Source organism: Chiloscyllium plagiosum, unplaced genomic scaffold, assembly GCF_037043375.1.
Source record: "Chiloscyllium plagiosum isolate Xiang-an unplaced genomic scaffold, Cpla_swu_hap1 HiC_scaffold_28, whole genome shotgun sequence".
NCBI classification, from domain to species: domain Eukaryota; kingdom Metazoa; phylum Chordata; class Chondrichthyes; order Orectolobiformes; family Hemiscylliidae; genus Chiloscyllium; species Chiloscyllium plagiosum.
In genome coordinates this window covers 10,276,884-10,301,954 of record NW_028270166.1, presented here as the reverse complement: position 1 = coordinate 10,301,954, position 25,071 = coordinate 10,276,884, and the positions used below count along the sequence as shown (strand labels likewise).

The 25,071-nt window shown below is 39.1% G+C and overlaps 1 protein-coding gene across 4 annotated transcripts in view; it reads right to left on the bottom strand.

Annotated features, from left to right (window-relative positions):
• The window catches only part of haus8 (HAUS augmin like complex subunit 8), a 186,068-nt gene that overhangs the window by 18,300 nt on the left and 142,697 nt on the right, over positions 1-25,071 (bottom strand). For all 4 annotated transcript variants that reach the window (XM_087975994.1, XM_087975995.1, XM_043721366.2 and 1 more), the window contains 9 exons: positions 23,802-23,832; positions 22,393-22,550; positions 17,718-17,748; positions 15,153-15,190; positions 14,190-14,254; positions 11,667-11,700; positions 5,963-6,064; positions 5,437-5,495; positions 1,331-1,408 (listed from right to left, as the gene is read on the bottom strand). In XM_087975994.1, the coding sequence (XP_087832120.1) occupies positions 1,331-1,408; positions 5,437-5,495; positions 5,963-6,064; positions 11,667-11,700; positions 14,190-14,254; positions 15,153-15,190; positions 17,718-17,748; positions 22,393-22,550; positions 23,802-23,832 (596 nt within the window). The remainder of the gene's footprint in view (positions 1-1,330; positions 1,409-5,436; positions 5,496-5,962; positions 6,065-11,666; positions 11,701-14,189; positions 14,255-15,152; positions 15,191-17,717; positions 17,749-22,392; positions 22,551-23,801; positions 23,833-25,071) is intronic.

The following is a 25,071-nucleotide window of genomic DNA, read 5'->3' as shown; positions in this document are numbered from 1 at the left end:
ACCCACCATAAAAATGGGTGCGGAGGGGAAAGAATTATGAGCCTGTGATTTGGAGGAGGACCGAAGATGATTTAATAGTGCAAGTGTTTGATTTGTTGCTTGTCAACATCTTTGGTAATGGTGTCAAGGTTTGACTTGAAAATAGTGTTCTATAATCAGGGGGAGATTGACTGGAAAAAATTGCCAAGGTTGATCATGCCTGCCTTTTGCAATGGAAATATCGAGCGATGCAAAAAGCCAGAGGGGTCCAAATAAACTAGACAGACATTCTAAAACTAGGAGAAAGTGAGGACTGCAGATGCTGGAGATCGGAGTCAAAGAGTGAGGTGCTGGAAAAGTACAGCAGATCAGGCAGCATCCAAGCAGGAGAATCAACATTTCAGGCATAAGCCCTTCATCAGGAAACATTCTAAAACGGCAGGAAAAAAATTCACAATTTTGAGATCAGGGACTTCAGTTAAATGGACATATTGGAAAAGCTGGCTGTTTCCTTTTAAAGAACAGATTAAGAGAACAATTGGGAGAGGTCTTCCAAATCAGGAGTTGACCAGACAGATAAGATCAGGCAGTCATTTAAAGTAGTTGACAAAAAGAGGCAACAGTGACAGAAGGACAAACTTGTTTTTTTAAACAAGAGGGAAGCAGCCAGGCTAAAAAATAGAGTGAGCATGAAGGTGGCAAGGAAGTGAGAGTATGGCATCATTTGGAGTTCTAAATGAGACAGGACACAAAGCTTCTGAGGCCTTCAGGGCTGTGAAACAAGATGCAAGAGTGATATGAACATGTGATTTAGGAGTTAGACTAGACTACTCAGCCATCATGTCTGCTGCAATATTCAATACAACCATAGTCGATCCAGCTCAGCTCTTGCTTATTCTTAGTAACCTTAAAGTCACTTGCTGGTCACTCCACTTAAAAATATTCAACGATTCTATCTCCATTGCCCTCCAAAGACAGATTACCCTCTGAAATAAAAAAAATCCCATCAGTGTAGTATTAAATGGAAGACCCCTTAATTTTTAAACCATGTCCCAGAGTCTCGTTTCCACAAAAAGCAGTTGAAGATTTCAGTTCTTGTCACATGAAAGAAAGAATAAAGACTTCTGTCCAAAAGACGAGATGAAGTGAACGATGAGATAGAACCGAAAGGTCAAGACAGCTCTAAAGTAAATTGGTTAGTTGAACAAAAGAAATCAACAGCATGCATGAGAAAGAAAGTTTGGCTTATGTTAGAACAACTTTTCAGAGCAGCATAGTTAAGTACCTCTTCTACTTTCTATTGGGACATAACCTTGAAAAACAAAACATTGGTACAATCACTTCCTCTTACCTTGGAAGCCAGGAAGGAGTAAAGCAATGCATCAAAATTATGCGCTTCAGTTGCATCGTCTTCAGACAGTGTTGGAGACTACACAAAAGAAATGAATTCCTTTTTAAAAAATTGTAAATATTGTGTCTGGAGAATTCAAAGTAAAGCAAACACTCAGGACCAAAGCACTTAAGTCCTTTGTTCTTCTGAAAAAGTTTATATTTTAAATCATTGTATCAATGATAACCATATTTTAAGTTGTTATGGTGCACCGATCATTATCCCTGAATCAACATCACTGAAATAAATATCACGTCAGTATAATATTGCTGTAAAACACTGATAGTTGTGAAATGTGCAACGTAAATCCAAACGTTTCTTTCCATAGAAATGTTCCATAGGTCATCAGTGGACAGCGAAGAGGGTTACCTCAGATCACAACAGGATCTGGACCAGATGGGCCAATGGGCTGAGAAGTGGCCGTTGGAGTTTATTTCAGATAAACGCAAGGTGCTGCATTTTGGGAAAACAAATCTTAGCAGGACGTATACACTTAATAGTAAGGTCCTAGGGAGTGCTGCTGAACAAAGAAACCATGAAGTGCAGGTTCATAGCTCCTTGAAAGTGGAGTCGCAGGTAGATAGGATAGTGAAGGCGGTGTTTGGTATGCTTTCCTTTATTGGTCAGAGTATTGAGTACAGGAGTTGGGAGGTCATGTTGCAGCTGTACAGGACATTGGTTAGGCCACTGTTGGAATATTGTGTGTAATTCTGGTCTCCTTCCTATCGGAAAGATGTTGTGAAACTTGAAAGGGTTCAGAAAAGATTTACAAAGATGTTGCCAGGGTTGGAGGATCTGAGCTACAGGGAGAGGCTGAAGAGGCTGGGGCTGTTTTCCCTGGAGCGTCGAAGGCTGAGGGGTGACCTTATAGAGGTTTACAAAATTATGAGGGGCATAGATAGGATAAATAGGCAAAGTCTTTTCCCTGGGGTTGGGGAGTGCAGAACTAGAGGGCATAGGCTTAGGGTGAGAGGGAAAAGATATAAAAGAGACCTAAGGGGCAACATTTTCACGCAGAGGGTGGTAAGTGTATGGAATGAGCTGCCAGAGGATGTGGTGGAGGCTGGTACAATTGCAACATTTAAGAGGCATTTGGATGGGTATATGAATGGGAAGGGTTTGGAGGGATATGGTCCGGGTGCTGGCAGGTTAGATTAGATTAGATTAGATTAGATTAGATTACTTACAGTGTGGAAACAGGCCCTTCAGCCCAACAAGTCCACACCGACCCGCTGAAGCGCAACCCACCCATTCCCCTACATTTACCCTTTACCTAACACTACGGGGAATTTAGCATGGCCAATTCACCTGACCTGCACATCTTTGGACTGTGGGAGGTAACCGGAGCACCCGGAGGAAACCCACGCAGACACGGGGAGAACGTGCAAACTCCACACAGTCAGTCGCCTGAGGTGGGAATTGAACCCGGGTCTCTGGCGCTGTGAGGCAGCAGTACTAACCATTGTGCCACCGTGCCGCCATGGGACTAGATTGGGTTGGGATATCTGGTCGGCATGGACAGGTTGGACCGAAGGGTCTGTTTCCATGCTGTACATCTCTATGACTCTATGATTCTAGTCCCCTCTAATGAAAAAGCAAACCTCCCAACTTGGGAAAAATTCTTGAAAGAACAACAAGAAAGACTACAACAGCAATTATATTGACTGTAATGTAGTAATAAAAATGTGTAAACCAAGCTATTGTGATATTAAATGCTATAGCCAGTACTGTTTCATTGAAAAATAGATTTAATAATGATACTAAAGCCTGGGCTTTAATTAAAAATGCTAAATGGTTAGTTCCATATATTTCTTCCCAACTTCATAATTCACCTCAATTCTGATTTTGACAATACTGAGGATATAAACTGAAAAGGATTACAATTTGGTTAGAATCAAAAGCTTACATAAGCTCATCAGTTTCATGCCTAGTTTCAAAGTTGATGAAAGTAATGCAGTGGATGTGGTGTATATGAGTTTCCAAAAAAAATCTAATAAAGTGAGAAATAAATGACTTGTCAATAAACTTAAAGCTCATGGAATAAAAGAGGCAATGGTAGCACAGAAACTAGGATGGCAGAGTGAAAGGCAATAATAGGGTAAGGGTGAACTGTTGTTTTTGGGACTCCAAAAGACATACAGAACAACCTGTTATCCAAACATCAATTATCCAAATTTTGGATTAACCAAACAAAATCAAGGTCTCCTAAAAACGTTACACTCTACAATCAAACCAGTTATCCGAACAAATACTCCCCGCCCATCTTGTTCAGATAATCAAGGTTGCTCTATATTGGGATAAGTGTTAGGATCACTGCGGTTCTGGATACATACTAATGGCCTACACTTGGGGACAATTTCAACAATTTTTGGATGACAAAGAACTTTAAAATACTATAAACTTGAGGGGGAAAATCAGATAGCGTCAAAAAGAACATAGTTGTAAAATGGATGGATAAGTGAAAAATGAAATTTATTGAAAGGAAGAAGAAGTGATTCATTTTTGAAATATTTGCAGGTGACAAATGTGGAAACAATGGGACAGTTTCTTGTCATGGCCACACTAGGCATATCTGCAGAGTGCTTGGTCAACTACAAATGTATATAGCTAGTCTTTAGTTTTTTTAACTTTTAGAAATAAAAAAGCAAAGCTTTAGTCTCATTCAGTTGTTCATAAAATATACTAAAGAACTAACCTTTATTTTGTTAAGTGACAAAAAGTATCTAAAGTACAGATACAAAAGGTTAAAACATATGGGATAAGAGATATTTGTAAAGATGAAAGTCTGATCAGCCATCATTGTTGCAGGCCTGTTACAAATTTGAAGATTCACTTTCTGGAGGTGAACAGCTTGAAAACATGAAGTTAGAATTCATTGTTGCAATAGTTATGTGGTTGACAGTGCAAGGTTTCTCCCAGAGGCAGACTGAGCAGTGCAGATCTAGTGGAAAAGGGGGAGCATAGAGAAAGGGGAGACGCTTCAACAATTTTATATATGGGGCATAAAAGTAAGGAAGTAATTGTGAATCTTTATGAAATATTGGTTTGGACTAATTTTAGTAAAAATGTGAAGGAATTGTAGAGCATGCAAAATTTATAAAGGATGGTTTGAGAGATCAGGAGCTTCAGTTACGTGGACATATTGGAAAAGCTGGCTCTGTTTCCTTTTAAAGAACAGATTAAAAGAAAAATTGGGAGAGGTCTTCCAAATCAGTAGTTGACCAGACAAATAAGATCAGGCAGCCATTTAAAGTAGTTGACAAAAAGAGGCAACAGTGACAGGAGGACAAAGTTGTTTTTAACAAAAGTGCTGGATTCCAGAAACTGGAATTCAATACCTAAGATTGTGGAGGAAAAAAAATCAAAGGGATTTGGACAATTATACAAAAGAGACAACCTCTACAGGGCTATGGGATAAAAGTCAAGGGAATTAAATTAGTTAATTGCTCTTGCAGTGAGCAGGCACAGAAACAATCCTGAATAACCTCTTTCTGCACTGTAATCATTTTATGATCCAAGCCACGGTTTTGAAAAATAAAGCAATTTAGAACTTGTCAGCTCACTTTGCAACAATGAGTCCTTAAATGTTACATTTCCAACTATATCTCCAAAGTATAATAATATTATATCTACATGATCTTACATCCATCAACATATATCTACATAATCCATTTAATGTAACAAAAATGTCCCACGGCACTGAAGAAGAACAATAAGAATGAGCCACAATAGGTGTCAGGTACATAAAAAGACATCAGACCCAGCCAACAGAACTCTAATAAAGCATAATGAAAGCATAACTTATTGTGAAAAGCACTGTAATTTATAGCTTTCAACCCAAGTTACAGCTAGAGACAACTTAGTTCTTTAAAGTAATAAAGGCTACAGGTTCAACATGAAAACTGATAGTACTGGGAACAACATAGGAAAATAAACAAAGACAACCATACAAACAGCAACACTGAAGTATATTTTGATGCAAGTGTACTGACAATATGTTGATATCAATAACATAAATAAGCCTAATTACAGGGTTGTCATGAAATAAAAAGTGGAGAGTTTCTTACCAAAACTGCTTCGAGAACAGAATTAGTACATTCTGGCATTTCAATTGCAGAAAATTCAGCTGAAATCAGAAATGGACAATAATTCTGAATACTTTTATTTTCAAAAACATTAATTATAGATAAAGCTACATCAACAGTTTATGAGAGATGCTGCTGCACAGACGCAGAAGAGTCAGCCTCAAACAGTAGGTGCCATCAAGTAAAGACACCTAGAATACTATACTAGAAACTCTTGCTTTCCTGTGTTTATTAGGCCATTTAACTTTGACATGAATAAAATGACAAGCTGCATCATAGAAATTTTATGGAACAGAATCAATCACTATCATGCCTGCACCAATTGATAAGTGAATCAGCATAATCCCAAAGTTGGTGATTTTCAAAAAGTTAAAGCAAAATTTTACTCATCTTAAAGTGTATTTGAACACAGATTTTTGCTAACTGGCATTTCACAAAAATGCTACAAGGGAAAAGTAAGGCACCTGAAAGGAATGAATTCCACTATGTACACAAGGGGAAAACTTACGTTTCATGGCTGACAAATCCCAGTTCAGAGATGGCATAAGTGCGCTTTCTTCAAGTCCTGTAGAGTGAAGGTCTATGCATTTTTTCTTTACACTTAGTCCTGCTGATATAAGAACAGATCAATCTACATCACTGCACGATATTAGGCACAGCACATCATCCAAAGCCCTAGTTGCTGTTTAGTTATAGATAGCAAGTGGAAATTGTCTGGCAAGTATTGGGCAAAGTTATGATGTCCACAGAGACCATTTAACATTTGAAAGGAAAATTTGAAGTTCCAGTTATGAGCTGAAAAAAAAACACATCAACATTTCACCATTTTTTTTTAAAAATCTGCAAATGACTAAGGCAAATCACGGTTAAACATTTTCTTTTCAGAGGCAACTTATACGTTTCAGCAATTATAAAATTTTCACTTTCTACTTTAACAACCAAAGCCCCTGTTTTGATACATCACTTGGACTAAGTAGATATTCATTTCTCCAAGAACCAATCCAAAAAGATTTTGCCACTCAAGGATTTTATTTTTTCTTTTCCCCCCTCTCAATACTAGCTTCCAAACGGAGGGTTCTTCTACCTCTAGCTACAGCTAGCCAATCCCCTTCACTGCTTGTTTTAACTCCTCGCGACTCTGATTTTCAAGCTGGACCCTAGCTGTAGCCAAAGTGAATGATGGTCAGTATTTTCTCTATTTAGGGTGTAGACTTGGAGAAAGTGAGGACTGCAGATTCTGGAGAGTCAAAGTCAGAAAGTGATGAAGAACTTATCCCCAAAATGTCAACTCTCCTGCTCCTCAATGCTGCCTGACCTGCTTTGCTTTTCCAGCACCACACTTTGACGAGGGGTGTAGGCTGACCCAATATCTATCTTTTTGGACACCAACTCTTAGTTGGTTACAGATCACCCAAAGTCAAAACTGCAACTATCCTTCTCTATACATCTGTAGGAAAATCTATAATCTGTTCTCAAAATAGCACCAATCATGGTGGCAAAAGACACATTAGAGTCAGAGATGTACAGCATGGAAACAGACCCTTCGGTCCAACCCATCCAAGCCAACCAGATATCCCAACCCAATCTAGTCCCACCTGCCAGCACCTGGACCATATCCCTCCAAACCCTTCCTATTCATATACCCATCCAAATGCCTCCTAAATGTTGCAATTGTACCAGCCTCCACCACATCCTCTGGCAGCCCATTCCATACACTTACCACCATCTGTGTGAAAATGTTGCCCCTTAGGTCCCTTTTATATCTTTCCCCTCTCATCCTAAACCTATGCCCTCTAGTAATGGACTCACCAACCCCAAGGAAAAGACTTTGCCTATTTATCCTATCTATGCCCCTCATAATTTTGTAAACCTCTATAAGGTCACCCCTCAGCCTTCGACGCTCCAGGGAAAACAGCCCCAGCCTGTTCAGCCTCTCCCTATAGCTCAAATCCTCCAACCCTGGCAACATCCTTGTAAATCTTTTCTGAACCCTTTCAAGTTTCACAACATCTTTCCGATAGGAAGATGACCAGAATTGCATGCAATATTCCAACAGTGGCCTAACCAATGTCCTGTACAGTTGCAACATGACCTCCCAACTCCTGTACTCAATACGCTGACCAATAAAGGAAAGCATACCAAACGCCTTCTTCACTATCCTATCTACCTGCAACTCCACTTTCAAGGGGCTATGAACCTGCACTTCATGGTTTCTTTGTTCAGCAGCACTCCCTAGGACCCTACCATTAAGTGTATACATTCTGCTAAGATTTGTTTTCCCAAAATGCAGCACCTCGCATTTATCTGAATTAAACTCCAACGGCCACTTCTCAGCCCCTCGGCCCATCTGGTCCAGATCCTGTTGTAATCTGAGGTAACCCTCTTTGCTGTCCACTACACCTCCAATTTTGGTGCCATCTGCAAACTTACTAACGGTATCCCTTATGCTCGCATCCAAATCATTTATGTAAATGACAAAAAGTAGAGGACCCAGCACCAATCCTTGTGGCACTCCACTAGTCACAGGTCTCCAGTCTGAAAAACAACCCTCCACCATCACCCTCTGTCTTCTACCTTTGAGCCAGTTCTGTATCCAAATGGCTAGTTCTCCCTGCAATTCCGTGAGATCTAACCCTGCTAATCAGTCTCCCATGGGGAATCTTGTCGAATGCCTTACTGAAGTCCACATAGATCACATCTACCACTCTGCCCTAATCAATCAATCCTCTTTATTACTTCTTCAAAAAAACTCAATCATCAAGTTTGCGAGATATGATTTCCCATGCACAAAGCCATATTGACTATCCCTAATTAGTCCTTGCCTTTCCAAATACATGTACATCCTGTCTCTCAGGATTCCCTCCAACAACTTGCTCACCACCGAGGTCAGGCTCACCGGTCCATAGTTCCCTGGCTTGTCCTTACCACCCTTCTTAAACAGTGGCACCATATTAGCCAACCTCCAGTCTTTCGGCACCTCACCTGTGACTATCGATGATACAAATATCTCAGCAAAAGGGACAGCAATCACCTCTCTAGCTTCCCACAGAATTCTCGGGTATACCTGATCAGGTCCTGGGGATTTATCCCCCTTTACCCATTTCAAGACATCCAGCACTTCCTCCTCTGTATTCTGGACATTTTGCAAGATGTCACCATCTATTTTCCCTACAGTCTATATCTTCCATATCCTTTTCCACAGTAAATACTGATGCAAAATACTCACTTAGTATCTCTCCCATTTTCTGCAGCTGCACACAAAGGCCACCTTGCTGATCTTTGAGGGGCCCTATTCTCTCCAAAGTTACCATTTTGTCCTTAATGTAATTTTAAAAATCCTTTGGATTCTCCTTAATTCTATTTGCCAACACTATCTCATGTCCCCTTTTTGCCCTCCTGATTTCCCTCTTAAGTATCCTGCTACTTCCTTTATATTCTAAGGATTCACTCAATCTATCCTGACTATACCTTACATATGCTTCCTTCTTTTTCTTAACTAAACCTTCAATTTCTTTAGTCCTCCAGCATTCCCTATACCTACCAGCCTTTCCTTTCACCCTGACAGGAATATACTTTTTCTGGATTTTCGTTATTTCATTTCTGAAGGCTTCCCACTTTCCAGCTGTCCCTTTACCTGCGAACATCTGCCCCCAATCAGCTTCCGAAAATTCTTGCCTAATACCGTCAAAATTGGCCTTTCTCCAATTTAGAACTTCAACTTTTAGATCTGGTCTATCCTTTTTCTATCTGGTCTATTTTAAATCTAATAGAATTATGGTCACTGGCCCCAAAGTGCTACCCCACTGACACCTCAGTCACCTGCCCTGCCTTATTTCCCAAGAGTAGGTCAAGTTTTGCACCTTCTCTAGTAGGTACATCCGCATACCGAATCAGAAAATTGTCTTGTACGCACTTAACAAATTTCTCTCCATCTAAAACTTTAACACTATGGCAGTCCCAGTCTATGTCTGGAAAGTTAAAATCCCCTACCATAACCACCCTATTATTCTTACAGATAGCTGAGATCTCCTTACAAATTTGTTTCTCAATTTCCCTCTGACTGTTAGGGGGTCTATAATACAATCCCAATAAGGTGATCATCCCTTTCTTATTTCTCAGTTCCACCCAAATAACTTCCCTGGATATATTTCTGAGAATATCCTCCCTCAGCACAGCTATGATGCTATCCCTTAACAAAAAGGCCACTCCCCCTCCTCTCTTGCCTCCCTTTCTATCCTTCCTGTACCATTTGTATCCTGGAACATTAAGCTGCCAGTACTGCCCATCCCTGAGCCATGTTTCTGTAATTGCCATGATATCCCAGTCCCATGTTCCTAACCATGCGCTGAGTTCATCTGCCTTCCCTGTTAGGCCCCTTGCATTGAAATAAATGCAGTTTAATTTATTAGTCCTACCTTGTCCCTGCCTGCCCTGACTGTTTGACTCACTTCTGTTCTCAACTGTACCGATCTCAGACTGATCTCTTTCCTCACTGGGTCCCACCCCCACCTTACTAGTTTAAATCCTCCTGAGCAGCTCTGGCAAATTTCCCTGCCAGTATATTAGTCCCCTTCCAATTTAGGTGCAATCCGTCCTTCTTGTATGGGTCACTTCTACTCCAAAACAGATTCCAATGATCCAAAAATGTGACTACTTCTCCCATACACCAGCTCCTCAGCCATGCACTCATCTGCTCTATCCTCCTATTCCTACCCTCACTAGCTCGTAGCACTGGGAGTAATCCAGATATTACTACCCTCGAGGACCTCCTTTTTAAATTTCTGCCTAACTCATTATAATCTCCCTTCAGAATCTCATCCTTTTCTCTACCTATGTCGTTGGTTCCAATGGAGACAATGACCTTTTGCTGGCCCCTCTCCCCCGTGAGAACCTTCTGCACCCTCTGTAAGACATCCTTGATCCTGGCACCAGGAAAGCAACACACCATTCTGCTTTTTCGCTGCTGGCCACAGAAATGTCTGTCTGTACCTTGAACTACAGAATCTCCTTACGCAATTGATCTCTTGGAAGCAGACATACCCCTCATTGCATTAGAGCCAGTCTCAATACCAGAAACTTGGCTGTTTGTGCTACGTTCCCCTGAGAATCCATCACCCCCTACATTTTCCAAAACAGCATACCTGTTTGAAATGGGTACATCCACAAAAGACTCCTGCACTAGGTGCCTACCTTTCTTAGGTTAACCCTAAGTTACTGTATCTGAGACTTTTCCCCACTTCCTATAACTGCCATCCATCACAAACCGTTGCAAATTCCTCATTGCTTCTAACTGACTATCCATCCGCTCCATTCAATCTGATAAGATTTGCATCCAACAGCAGACATAATCCGCAGTTACCCTTAAACTCTCTTTAAACTCCCACATCTGACAAGAAGTACATATCACTGTACTAAAGACCATTGTTGCTCCTTCACAATCTACAGACTCAGAAAATAACACCATCTTATTCCTCTACAAAACACTGCTCAGTTTAAAATATAAGCTATAACTTTTAATTTAAGTTAAATCAAGAGACATATCTCCAAAAACATATAATCAAGAAAGAACCCACTCTACTCACTACTGCAGCCTTTCTATTGGACACACTTAAAACAACGATTAACTTATCTGATTCTGTACTGTGAACTTCGTCCACCCTGTATCCAAATAGAAATATTATCAGATCTCTAATTATCACTATTTCCACCTTGGGAAAGAAATTATAGCTTTCAGCACAAAATATTTATAACCTGCTACTAATACTTTTCTCAAATATTTATGACCAGATATTAATACTTTTGTGGGTTTTAGGATACTTAGTGTCTCAATTGTGGACCTAGGAGCAGCTGTCATTAATGTTAACCTAGAATAATAACACCTTGTGTCTCCTTTTTAAAATTGAACAATTAAACCTATCTAGGTTTATTGTCACAGTGCAGTATAGGTTACATTATTTCTGACATTTAACCTACATTTAAAGATATGTCCTACATGATATCTTTTAAAACAAAATATATAGTTTTAAAAGGAAAAGCTCTCAAGAATGAACATATCCCAAACTGAAAATCAGACTAAGATTTTAAATTTAATTTGAAACTTAACAATCGTAACAAACAAGCCAGGAAGATTTGGTTCCAAACAGTATCAAACCAAAGATCATTTCATTGGCTGAGTGTTTGAAATTACTGACCCATTGGTTACAGCCACTTACATTTTAAGACAGATTCTGAACTTTTCTCAGGACCCTATTAAAAAAAAAGTTTAGGTTAGCTTAGCGTTTAAGTGAAACAGTTGTTCAGCCCATTTGCCAATACATATTAATAAGATAGCTGTAAATGTTAGATTAAATTTTAACTTCTGTTTCTGTAGCCACCATTCTCTCACATATTTTCACTTATTGTTGTGACAATAAGGGTCACACTGTTGTGACCCTTCAGAATTGGGGGAAGGGTCACTGAACTAGAGACATCAATTGACTTCTTTTCACAGATGCTGCCAGACCTGCTGACCTTTTGCAGCAACTTCTGTTTTTGTTTCTGATTTACAGAATCTGTTTTTTTTTCTTTTGTGATAACCACTACAGTACAGAAGCACCCACTCCTGTTCTTTTTCCCCCTCTCTCTTTTCTTTTTTCCCCCAGCACCCATGTCATGTGTGTGCAGGTATCAGACACAGTGAAGAACAAGTGTACATCTTTATTTACATTCCACCACCAGAAAGAAAGGAAGAATCCGCTGTGCTTTTGGTTTTTACACAGATATAACTATTGTACTTAACAGTAATCCATGTGTCCAGTCATGCTGACTGAACTTACAACCACCTGATGAAGGAGCAGCACTCCAAAAGCTCGTGCTTCCAATTAAATCTGTTGGACTATAACCTGGTGTGTGATTTTTAACTTAGAAATTATAAAATGGTTAAAATCATGATGTATTCAGACTATATCTCTGGCTCTGGCTGTGTTGCTTCTGAGTTCACTCCAAGACCATGGGGGTTTATTTAGTAGTGATATGGTGACACCAGGATTCCAAAAGATTTCCTCAAGGTGCTTGAGCTATACTTCAGACAGTATCAATCAGGTAACAATATAATTTGGCCTATAGGCATAACAATTCTTCTGTACTTCTAAATAAGGAAACTTGATAGATTTTAACCAATGAACTTGGGATCGAATTACCTAAAGAAAGGAATCTGTTTGCTGACACCCATAAACTACAGATTATTGCCAACTGCATGCGCAAAAAAGTTGATTATTGAAAATTAAAAGCTGTTTTAACACTGACCACTGTAAAACACTATCACAATACACTGGCTTAAGGTAATGTCATTAGTTGGTATTCATAATTCACTCCTTCACATTGTCAACTACACAATCGTATTGCTGCTTAATGCGCACAGTGTTAGCAAGCACAGCCTAATCAAAACAGACATTTCCTGGTCAAATAAAAGCACATATGAAAGAAAAAGAAAACACTGATTCTGCACCTGTATATTGGTTATGATAAAATACACAAATCCTTCTCAAGCAGACCTTCCAACTTGGGAACTTGGTGCGCAAATACAAAGGAAAATAAAGGTGCTTTTGCTTAAATTTCTTCAGGTCGCTGATCAAAGCAAATCAATCAGATTCCCTTTTGGGAATCTACTGTTGACATCTATGAAGACTTATATACTATTTCTGGGGCATAGAAACAGCAACAGCATACATAATATGGTTAGAGCAACAGAACGTCCTGAAGGGCTTCACATAAGTAGTATAAAGCAAAACTGGCCACCAAGTCATACAAAGTGTTATTAGTTAAAAGTCACAACACAAGGTTATAATCCAACAGGTTTATTTGAAACCACTTGCTTTCAGAGCACTGCTCCTTCATCAAAGTGGTTGTGGAGGTTAAGATTATGTTCACTGAATTTATAGCCAAAAAGGAGCCCAGTGTCATGGAGATGTGATACAGTAAAACACAGTCTTAGATTAAAACTTTCATCTTTTATTCAAAGTTTGTGAGAAGATTTCATCTTTTATAATGGGATATGCCGGTTTCTGTTCTTTGATACATAAATCACTCAGTCTGTCACTCCTACATGCACATGCAAGCTTATGGGGTGAATTTATTTGTGCAGAATTATATTTTACTTTGCTCAAAACTGCATTAATCCATGTAAAACTCAAACAATACAGAGGGTTTGTCAGTCTGATACAGCATTGGGACACAGACTTCACACCTATTGTTCAAAAACCTGAGCTATAATTTAAGATTAGTTCTGGAATTTCCATATCAAAAGAACAGAAACCAACATATCCCATTATAAAAGATGAAAGTTTTAATCTAAGATTGCTTACTGTACCACATCTCCATGACACTGGACTCCTTTGGCTATAAAATTCTGCGAGCATCATCTTAACCTCAACAACCACCAGATGAATCTAGTGCTTCCAAATAAACCTGTTGGACTATAGCCTAGTGTTGTGTGATTTTTAACTTTGTCCAAGCCAACCCAACACTGGTACCTCCAAGTCAAAATAATATTAGAATAGATAGCCAATAGGCGACTTGTGCAAACAAACCAATACAGCTAAGATTCCCCTTGCCCAAAAAAGCTAACGACTAACCTATTACCCTTCCTCTAACGTAATAGTTAGATTTCTACCAAATATGAGTTAAACTGTTTAGTAATGCAGGTTTCTCTTCTCTTAAAGAATGTTAGATCCAATCAGGAAGATGTCACTTCTTACCTTAGTGACCACTTTCTTTTTCACGGCTGCAGATTCTCGAAATCGAGACGGTACTATCCGAGCCCCTACAAGATACAGCAAGGCAAACTTCTAAAAGTTCAACTGCATTGTAGTGAATTTTGAAAAGTAAAATTAGCTAGGAAATTTGTTTGAAACAAAAAAGTAACTCCGTCCAATAAGAAATGGATAGAGTAAAATAGTGCATAGCTGAAATGGTGGAAACTGATGAGAGATTGAATCTTAAGGCAGTTTTATTTCCTTTTTCTCTGGAGAGGCAAAAAACTTGAACCAAACAAACAATTTGCATGTCAACACAACTTCACATCAATAGCTGCAGAATTTAGTCTGCAAATGAAAGCTTTCTATAAACTCATCTTGAAAAATTGCATAGAATTTTCTTCTTCTTACTTAAAAGGGAGAGATATACTTCACAGTAAATAATTCAGAGACAGTCTTATTGAAACTCAAGTTTCTAAGGCGTCTTCAAAATAGATATTGAAAGCATGTCATTCCTGTTCAAGAACCTAGAAGTGAGTGTCAAACAGTCTAACAGGTAAAAGGTATCACCCATTTAAGATGGAGAGGAGGAATTTCTTCTGAGAGGGTTGTTAGTCTTTGGAATACTCCTCCCCAGACAGCAGTGGAGTTTAGTTCATTGAATATATTCATGGTGAAGTTAAATAAAAAATTTTGATTGATAAGGGAGCAGGCAGGAAAATAAAATTAAGGCCACAAACAGATCAATCAATATCTTACTGAACAGTTGGCAATTTGAGGGGCCAAATGGCCTCATGATCCTGTTTTTTATTGTCTTATAATCCTCCAATCTGTTTCCACTGATTGCAATTTTCAGAATTCAGACAACAGTAAGGTCTGTTTGAAGTTATTATTGGATAGCTTACAACTTTTTATAGATGGTCTAAGAGCTTATACACTTCTGGGGAAAAAAAACCTTTGTCTTACCTTTAGGCCTCCCAGTACATTGCTCCATTGAGGAACCCCTAGAAAAACAATAATGTACAGCCATCAACATCTAACTTGATGAAAAAAAATGTCTTTCCACAAGACTGCATTTAAATGTCTAGAAACACATACAATGCTGTCACTACAATTTCAGGAAAATATAGTGATATGTAACAAAAAAATCATTGTTCCAATAAAATATCCAGCGATATAATTGCAATTCTGTCTTTTCAAATTTGTGACGCTTGGAGTAGTTTGAAGCATACCACTTAGTGAAGAGGGCAATAGGTGTTACAGGTTTGTCATTAATAAAAGTAGTCATTGTGCAGATGGACACACAGCAACAGAAAACAAAAAAAAAGTGCAACTGGGTCATAGTATTTTGATGCATTCAATGGAACCACCACAACAAATCAAACAACTGAAACAAATATAGTGCTGTAACATCAACATTTCAAGAGGATTCTGAACTTATGCTTATTTGAAAGGTTTCACTTTTATATACATGAAATGTAATTAAGCAGTATTTCTATCTGAAATTATGGTGATCATAAATAAACAATTTAAACAGCACTTTTAATGCAATAAAGCATCCAGAGACTTTTCAGAGCCATAAAAGATTATATTTGGGCATATGATTAAAATGTAACTCTTCGATCAAGCTTCTGAAAAACACCTTCAAGACAAAGAAACTGTTTAGGGAAACATCCAAAGACTGGGCCACCACTGATGGAGGAATTAAAATTAAGAATGAGAAGGGGCCAAAACAAAAGATGATTTCACCTCATCTCAGCCTTAAACCCTGTAGTCTAAATTCCCCAGGCAGGGGGTAACACTTTCTTAGCATCAAATTTGTCAACTCCTTAAGAATTTCATGTCTCAATTAGATCAGAGTTCAGATTAGAGTGGTCCTGGAAAAGCACAGGAGGTCAGGCAGGATCCGAGGAGCAGGGAAAAAAAAAATTCGGCATTTCGGGCAAAAGCCCCTCATCAGGAATCTGCAATCAGAGTTCAGTCATTTAACCCCAGGCAATATTAACCTAGCTTACTCCATACCTCCTCCAAAACACAATCCACTACACATTCCTGATGAAGGGCTTATGCCCGAAACAAACTTTCCTCTCTTTAGATGCTGCCTGACCTGTTTTTCCAGCACCACACTTTGACACAAATTACTAAAATTCAGTGTAATCTTTTATTGCATTCCTTCAAAACTGGGTGCATCTTTCCTTAAGCAAGGCAAAAAAATAAACTGCATACAGTGCTTTGGGGTGACCTCCACCTGCCCTGATGGGATTTGAACCTGCTTCTTTCAGTCCCTTTGCAGTCTTATCAAAACTTACTTCCCCACCTAATTTTGTATTATATTGTTTCATCTGAAAGAAACATTACCAAAAAATCAATTGGGCCAGTCACAGTTTGCAGGAACAGAAAATCTTGAGCCAAAAAAAACTGTTCACCTTTCTATTGTTAGATGGGCAGAAGTTGCAACACTGTTAAAGAAGAAAGTGAGGGAATGCAACTACAAAGTTTATAATGGTCAGAAAAAGATGTGACTTACATACAAGTGCCAGTGATAGTAGTGAAGGGGAATGAAGCTGCACCAAAATATCCAATTATTATCACAAACTGCTGAGGTTGACTGAGTTTTAGTGTTATTAAAACAAATGGAAAGTTCTGCCCTGTCCCCAGTAACAATCACTGCATTGTCTGATAAAGGGCAAACTTTAGCATCATTTGAAAGACTGATTTATGAAAATGTTTTTCTTGCTCACACAGGCCTCATAAAATATGCCAGTAAGCCTGTCATCTTAGCTGTAGGTTCAGAGAAATGCACGTACAGCAGAACACAAAGCCAAGTGCAAATTTAAAAAGTTTGCAATGTTGAGTCTATTAGTTTAAAATTAATCAGAAAATATGACAAAATTAGAAGCCACAAAATTTCTGGTCTCTCTTATTACACATGAAATAATGGAACACATTTTGATATAGATTGCTGTTCTTGTAATGCTTAAAGATCAACTGATGAAATACCCGTCATTTCAGTGGGGGGGTTTACATTTTTGTAGTTGTATCGATTTACATTCCCCTTCTCCAAACATTCTTAGAAATGCAACTCTTATATTGGCACATAAATGCAAAAAACTTCAGTTCAAATACTGGATATAAGTTTGCTCGCTGAGCTGGAAGGTTCACTTTCAGACATTTCATCATCATAAGAGGTGACATCATATCGAAACCTTCAGAGGCTCACTGATGTTACCTCGTATGGTGACGAAATATCTGAAAACAAACCTTCCAGCTCAGCAAGCAAACTTCCATCCAAAACCTCAACCTGAGGTACGAATTTTCTCAAAATTCGCTAATTTCAAAATAGTTTGTGTGTGCGTGCCAATGTGTCAACTTGAGGAAGGCAATCCATTACACTCCCTAAATTCAAAGTTGATGCAGCTGACTTTAATGAAGCATTTTGCAAAAAAGTATTCTTCACGACTGGCTCAACATTCAATTTAGTAACAATCAAGTGGTGCTAATAGAATATTGAACACCACGTTGAATACTTACATGTCTGATCCTTTGCTTTCTTCTCTATATGCTGCAAATTAAATTGAAAACACATTAGCATACTGCATTCTTCCTGCTGTCATAAAGGGAAAACAACTGGTTCCAACTGCACCAAGGTTTGCAGTTTACCTTCAGTAAAATCGACCCAGAGACCCAAATTTCTGCTTCAGAGATTTGGAACTAATATAAAATGAAGAAAAACTTGAGAGAGATTACCTTATTGCACATGAAGTTATGACATCTTTCCTTCAACTAATCTGGCTTGCGTAATAGTCCAAGCTTCAAAATTAATACCACTCCCACAATTCCTTCTGGTACTGTTCTTAAAGTGTGGTCAACATTGTCAAGACAACTTTGGACCATCCCCACTGCCTTCTGAAGATAGAGGTGGAGGACTTTGTTAAAAAAAAATTAGGAATTGAAGTAGGCTAACCGGCCCCTCAAGCCTTCTTCACCATGAACAAGATCAGGACAGATCAGTTTGTGTTTTGAATACCACATTCCCATCCACACCAATAACTTTTGATTCTTTTATCTAACAGAATATCTACTGCCTCAAAAATATTCAACTAACGCACATCCTTCTGAGGATCCAAAGTCATGCAACCCACCAGGGGAGAAATTATTTCTCCTCATCGGTCTTAAAAAGATAACCTTTAATTTCCAAAACATTCCCCCCTAGTTCTGGACTCAAGTGGAAACACCCATGTCATATCTACCTTGTTCAGATCATTCTGAATCTTACATAATTCAAATCAAGTCATGCCTTACTTTTCTAAATTCCTGTAGATACATGCTTTGCCTGTCAGACCTATCCTCAGAAAACATGCCCTTATTTCCACGTATCAATCGAATAAATCTCAGATGTACAGCATGGAAACAGACCCTTCGGTCCAAGCTGTCCATGCCGACCAGATATCCCAACCCAATCTAGTCCCACCTGCCAGCACCCGGCCCATATCCCTCCAAACTCTTCCTATTCATATACCCATCCAAGTGCCTCTTAAATGTTGCAATTGTACCAGCCTCCACCATATCCTCTGGCAGCTCATTCCATACACGTACCATCCTCTGCATGAAAAAGTTGCCCCTTAGAGGTCTCTTATATCTTTCACCTCTCATCCTAGGCCCTCTAGGTTCTGGACTCCCCAAACCCAGGGAAAAGAACCCTATCCATGCCCCTCATAATTTTGTAAACTTCTATACGGTCACCCCTCAGCCTCCGACACTCCAGGGAAAACAGCCCCAGCCTGTTCAGCCTCTCCCTATAGCTCAAATCCTCCAACTCTGGCAACATCCTTGAAAATCTTTGCTGAACCCTTTCAAGTTTCACATCTTTCCGATAAGAAGGAGACCATAATTGTACGCAATATTCCAACAGAGGCCTAACCAATGTCCTGTACAGCCTCAACATGACTTCCCAACTCCTGTACTCAATACTCTGACCAATAAAGGAAAGCATTCCAAACACCTTCTTCACTATCCTATCGACCTGCGACTCCACTTTCAAGGAGCTATGAACCTGCACTCCCAGGTCCCTTTGTTCAGCAACACTCCCTAGGACCTTACCATTAAGTGTATACATTCTGCTAAGATTTGCTTTCCAAAATGCAGCACCTCGCATTTGTCAGAATTAAACTCCATCTGCCAATTCTCAGCCCATTGGCCCATTTGGTCCAGATCCTGTTGTAATCGGAGGTAACCCTCTTTGCTGTCCACTACACCTCCAATTTTGGTGCTATCTGCAAACTTACTAACTGTACCTCTTATGCTCGCATCCAAATCATTTTGGATGCGAGCATAAGAGGACCCAGCACCGATCCTTGTGGCACTCCAATGGTCACAGGTCTCCAGGTGGAAAAATAATCCTCCACCCTCTATCTTCTACCTGAGCTAGTTCTGTATCCAATGGTCTAGTTCTCCCTGTATTCCGTGAGATCTAACCTTGCTATTCAATCTCCCATTGGTTACCTTGTTGAACGCCTTACTGAAGTCCATATAAATCACATCTACCACTCTGTCCTCATCAATCCTCTTTGTTACTTGCTCAAAAAAAAACTCAATCAAGTTTGTGAGACATGATTTCCCACGCACAAAGCCATGCTGACTATTCCTGATCAGTCCTTGCCTTTCCAAATACATGTACATCATGTCCCTCAGGATTCCCTCCAACAACTTGCCCACCACAGAGGTCAGGCTCACCGGTCTATAGTTCCCTGGCTTGTCCTTACCACCCTTCTTAAACAGTGGCACCACATTAGCCAACCTCCAGTCCTCTGGTATGAGTCTATGAAACATGCTTCCCTAAATAGGGCAACTAAAACTGCACACAATATTCACAATGTGGTGTCACCAATGCCCTGTATAACTGAAGCAAAATATTCTTATTTTTAAATGTTCATTTCCTCTTGTAATAAATGATAGCATTCCATTAGCCATCTTAATTACTTGCTATATCTGCATATTTTTTCTTGTAATTAGTATACTAACACACCGGAAACCGGAGCACCCGGAGGAAACCCACGCAGACACGGGGAGAATGTGCAAACTCCACACAGTCAGTCGCCTGAGGCGGGAATTGAACCCGGGTCTCAGGCGCTGTGAGGCAGCAGTGCTAACCACTGTGCCACCGTGCCACCCACATTTATTCATCAAACCAAAGTGAAAAACTTCATGTTTGCCCACCTACCCTTTCAAAATACATTTGCAACATCCTGGTGTTCTCTGCACAACATACTTTATCTGTTTGTGTTGTCTGAAATGTTAGCTCCCATGCCTTTGCTTCCACATCCAAACCCTTGATATAAATTGTAAGATGTTGAGGTCCCAGCACTGACAGGATTTGATGAATGGAGTCCTGTCTGTCAGTAGAAGATCCATTCATGCATTTTCTTCTTTGTTTGCAGACAGCCAATCACAACCATGTGATTTATGTTAACCCCTGCACTACAAGTTGCAAAGTTTGAGTAATAATGTATTACATGAATTGAATTGAATTTATTGACACATGTACCGAGGCACAGTGAAAAGCTTTGTCTTGTGAGCAATACAGGCAGATCACAGAGTTAAGTAGCATAGATACGTAAACAATAGGTACAGACGAATGTAGTTACAGGGAGTTTGTGAGTCCATTCAATATTCTAACAATAGTAGGGTAGAAACGGTTTCGAAACCGGCTGGTGCATGTGTTCAGGCTTCTGTACCTTCTCCCCTATGGTGAAGGTTGTAGAAAAACCATTACCAGGATGGGATGGATATTTGAGAATGCTTGCAGCCTTTCCTTGACAGCGGGTCTGATAGACGGATTCTATAGATGGGAGGTTGGCCTTTTTGATTGTCTGGGCTGAGTTCACCACTCCCCGTAACTGTCTACGATCTTGAATGGTACACTTGCCAGACCAGGTAGTGATACATCCAGACAGAATGCTCTCGATGGCACACCTATAAACGTTGGCAAGGGTATTCGCCTTCATGCCAAATTTTCTCAGCTGCCTGAGGAAGAAGAGATGTCGCTGGGCCTTTGTAACCAGTGCATCCACATGAAGAGTCCAAGAAAGCTTGTTGTGGATGACCACTCACAGGAGCTTGACACTCTCCAGTCGTTCCACCTCTATGCTGATGTGTAGGGAGGCATGAGTAACATCCCGCCGAAAGTCAATAATGAGTTCCTTGGCTTTGCTGGCATTGAGAGCTAGGTTGTTCTCAGTGCATCATTTTTCCAGGTCTTCCACTTCTTATCTGTAGTCTGTTTCATCACCATCTGAGATTCAATCAACTATGGTGGTGTCATCAGCAAACTTGTAAATGGCATTAGTCTGTTATTTGGTGACACAGTCATGGGTATACAGTGGGTACAGTAGGGAGCTGACTACATGAAAATTTGTCAAATGCCTCCTGGAAATCCGAGTGCAGAACAGCTACAAGCTCCCCTTTATTCATGGTGCGTGCTACCCCTTCAGAGCCCTTTAATAAATCAATCAGTTAGTCACCATTTCTTTTTCACATAACCAAACTAACTCTTCCTGATACCTTGACTTTAAGTGCCCAACTATAACCTTGTTTTGACTTAAATTTTTTTTTTAAATTAAGTGGCTAGGTATACCAGTTTAGGTAGCAAACTGAAGGCCCAACAGGTGGTGTGAATGTCTGATTGAATACAGAGTGATAGATTGCCTACCCTGGAAGAATACTACTTTACAACAATCTAACACTTTAGCATGTAAATCTTTTCTAATACTCACTTGTAAATAACAAGAAAAACTTATGGAATTTAGTTTCATAAATTCAATAGGATTGAACTCAAATTGTCAAATTCTTCATCCAGTACAATAACTGGGCATTGATTGGTTGGTTAAAAAATAAGCAATTGTAAACATTTTTAGAAATCTTAAGAAAATGAGCTTCTTGATTTACACAAGCAAAAGCAAAGATTCAAAGGACAATAGTGGTAACACATGCCCAGTTAACAAAGGAAACAGTACAATAATCAAATGCAGTCAACAGATTTAAATATCAAGATTTGCATATGCAAGAGGGGCTGATTGAATAGCACCAGTTTTGTGCTACTGCTTAAAATGAATTTCCACCCTCTTAAGAAAAATAATTGTTTTTAAAAGTAGTTCAAAGAATTAAATAAACAAATTAACTTGCTTTTATATGCATTTGCAACACTTACACTTCTTCAGAGATGAGCTTTGAGAAGCAGCAAGTGACTTTGGTGTGCGTGTTGATGTTGGTCTCTGACCAGGTGTTGTAGGCAAGGGAGACTTCGGTGGAATGAACAATTTTGATGAATCGCTCAGATTTGGCACACTTTTTGAACTCCTGAGCAATCTGGAAAGAAAAAAGATCCTCAGACTTTAAGTAAAGTCTGTCAAGTCATCCTTGTATCAACTACAAAAGTGTCTAGCAGACTGAATGGGTGAGACATTTGAAAACAGGTGTACTTGATGCAAATAATTTTCTTTGTTAATTTCCCACTTCTCTAGAAGTTTACTCTTCCCAAATTTTTCATTCACTTTTTAGTATGTTACACAAGGCACTCTTTCATACACAAGTCTAAACAGTGAGTATAACTAAGCTGCTCCACCATTTGTTGCATTACAACGAAGTTCAATCCAGTCCTTATTAACAATCAAGACATGTTTACTTCCACCGAAGCCAATAGGATTGGTAGCGCAAGGCAACTGCCTCCTCTATGGCTCAGATACATCGAGACTAACAATAAATCTCTCACTTTTGAAATTCCTTCCCCATATACTTTTTCCACATTGCCGCCAAAATTGATTAAATGAAGCATCACTAGAGTTCAAATCTCAGGCCCAAATCAGGGAAACCTAGCATTACACTTAAAATTTTGCATCCCCGAAAGCATAAAGCTGTTATATTTTTACTAGATAGTGTTTTCAAACTCAATCATTTCTGGCCCTCCAAACCATTTATTCTCAAAATTTCACAAATAATAGCTTTTGAAAATCTAATTTCCCAAGTTTGAATCATATTGGAGTACAAAATACAGTTTGCAAATATAAACGCCTAAAATCGACATAATTTTGAAAAGCAGGTAATCACCAAAGCAACACAGTGAAAAGGTCCAAATTATCTGGATGCAGTTATTCTGCACAGAATATGTGAACATTTCAACAAAAATGATTGCCTTGCACAAATATACTTAATACCGTGATAAAATTAGTGCTGTCAAGTTTATTGACCAATGCACCAGAAAAATTCTATTGCACCAATAGCGTGTACAACGTCTGTGGTGCAAATTAAATGCTTCTCACTTGTTCCCACCAATAAGGTAACCATCTACCATTCACTACATGAGTGGGTCAGTGCTCTCTTTGGATAACTAAAATCGATATCTAGATTAAAAGAACATTTGCACATGTACTTACCTAGTTGAAACCCATGCATTTTGCCCCCAAATGAAATGCTTCAGAAATCAGTCAATACATTTAATAGCAATGGAATTTACATTTAGCAATTTTACTCTTATTTCAATAGGTTTCAACAGAGCACTGTACAAAACAATACTACTTAAAAGAATTGAGAGAAAGAACTTTTAAAGGACTTAACACTCACATGCCAGATTCATTGAAGTCCTCGTTAAAAGCTGTAATTTAAATGAAAATTACAATTGATTTATTTCAAAGAGAGTATGGTACTATTTAAAAACATAACCAGATAAAAATAAAAAGACAGCATGTTCAGATCTAAATAAGTAGCTAGATACTTTCACAACAAGACTGAATTATTTGAGTTACACGTACAATATTGGAAAATGGTCAGAGTTATTAGAAATCCTTAAAATGAATAAGCACTACATCTTGGAATACAAAGGCATGTTTTATATACCATACCTGCTATAGCAATTTTCCTCCCTAGTTTTGAGCTCCAGCACTTCATTTTTTAAATTCAGCTGTTGTTTGTTTTAAGAAAAATGAAAGTCTGAAGTGATTAAAATATGCTTCCTTAAAGAAATCTGATCTAACTTTTGAAACTTTTTTTCTATTCTATAGTAAGAACTGTGGTGTTGAACTTTTAAACTTATTTCCTGACTTTTCTATTTTTGTCCCCAAGATTTTGCGCCTCAGTACCTTTGTACCTAAGATTGTGCAGGGAATGGCGACATTGGTACAAGAGAACAGTGAAAAGTGTACAATGTAGTTGAGTACATGTGACAATAGTTTTAAGCTGGTTGGAGGAAAGTATAGAGGGGATGTCAGAGGCAGGTTCTTTACACAGAGAGCTGAGAGAGCATGGAATGCGTTGCCAGCAGCAGTTGTGGAGGCAGGGTCATTGGGGACATTTAAGAGACTCCTGGACATGCATATGGTCACAGAAATTTGAGGGTGCATACATGAGGATCAGTGGTCGGCACAACATCGTGGGCTGAAGGGCCTGTTCTGTGCTGTACTGTTCTATGTTCTAAACAAACACTCACTTCGCACCAAGATTCAGGTGAATTGCCTTTTCACCACTCTCTGATACAACTCTTGCATTTTCCTGAATGCTGAGTCCCAGTTTGTTTTCCTCAGATCAGTCAACTCCATATTTGGATTGATTTGCAATGTGTTTAATTCAGCGTCTCCCCCATATGCTTCCAGTGAAGTAATGACATATTGGACTGAATGGAGAATTCAGAGGTCCAAAGATCTATTCTCAAAAGCCAACGAAAATTCACAGATCAACTAATAGAGTCATAGACTCATACAGCATGCAAACAGACCCTTCAATCCAACCAGTTCAGGCCAAAACCATAATCCTAAACTAGTCTCACCTGCCTGCTCCTGGCCCATACCCCTCCAAACCTTTCCTATTCATGAATCTATCCAAAGGTCTTTTAATGTAA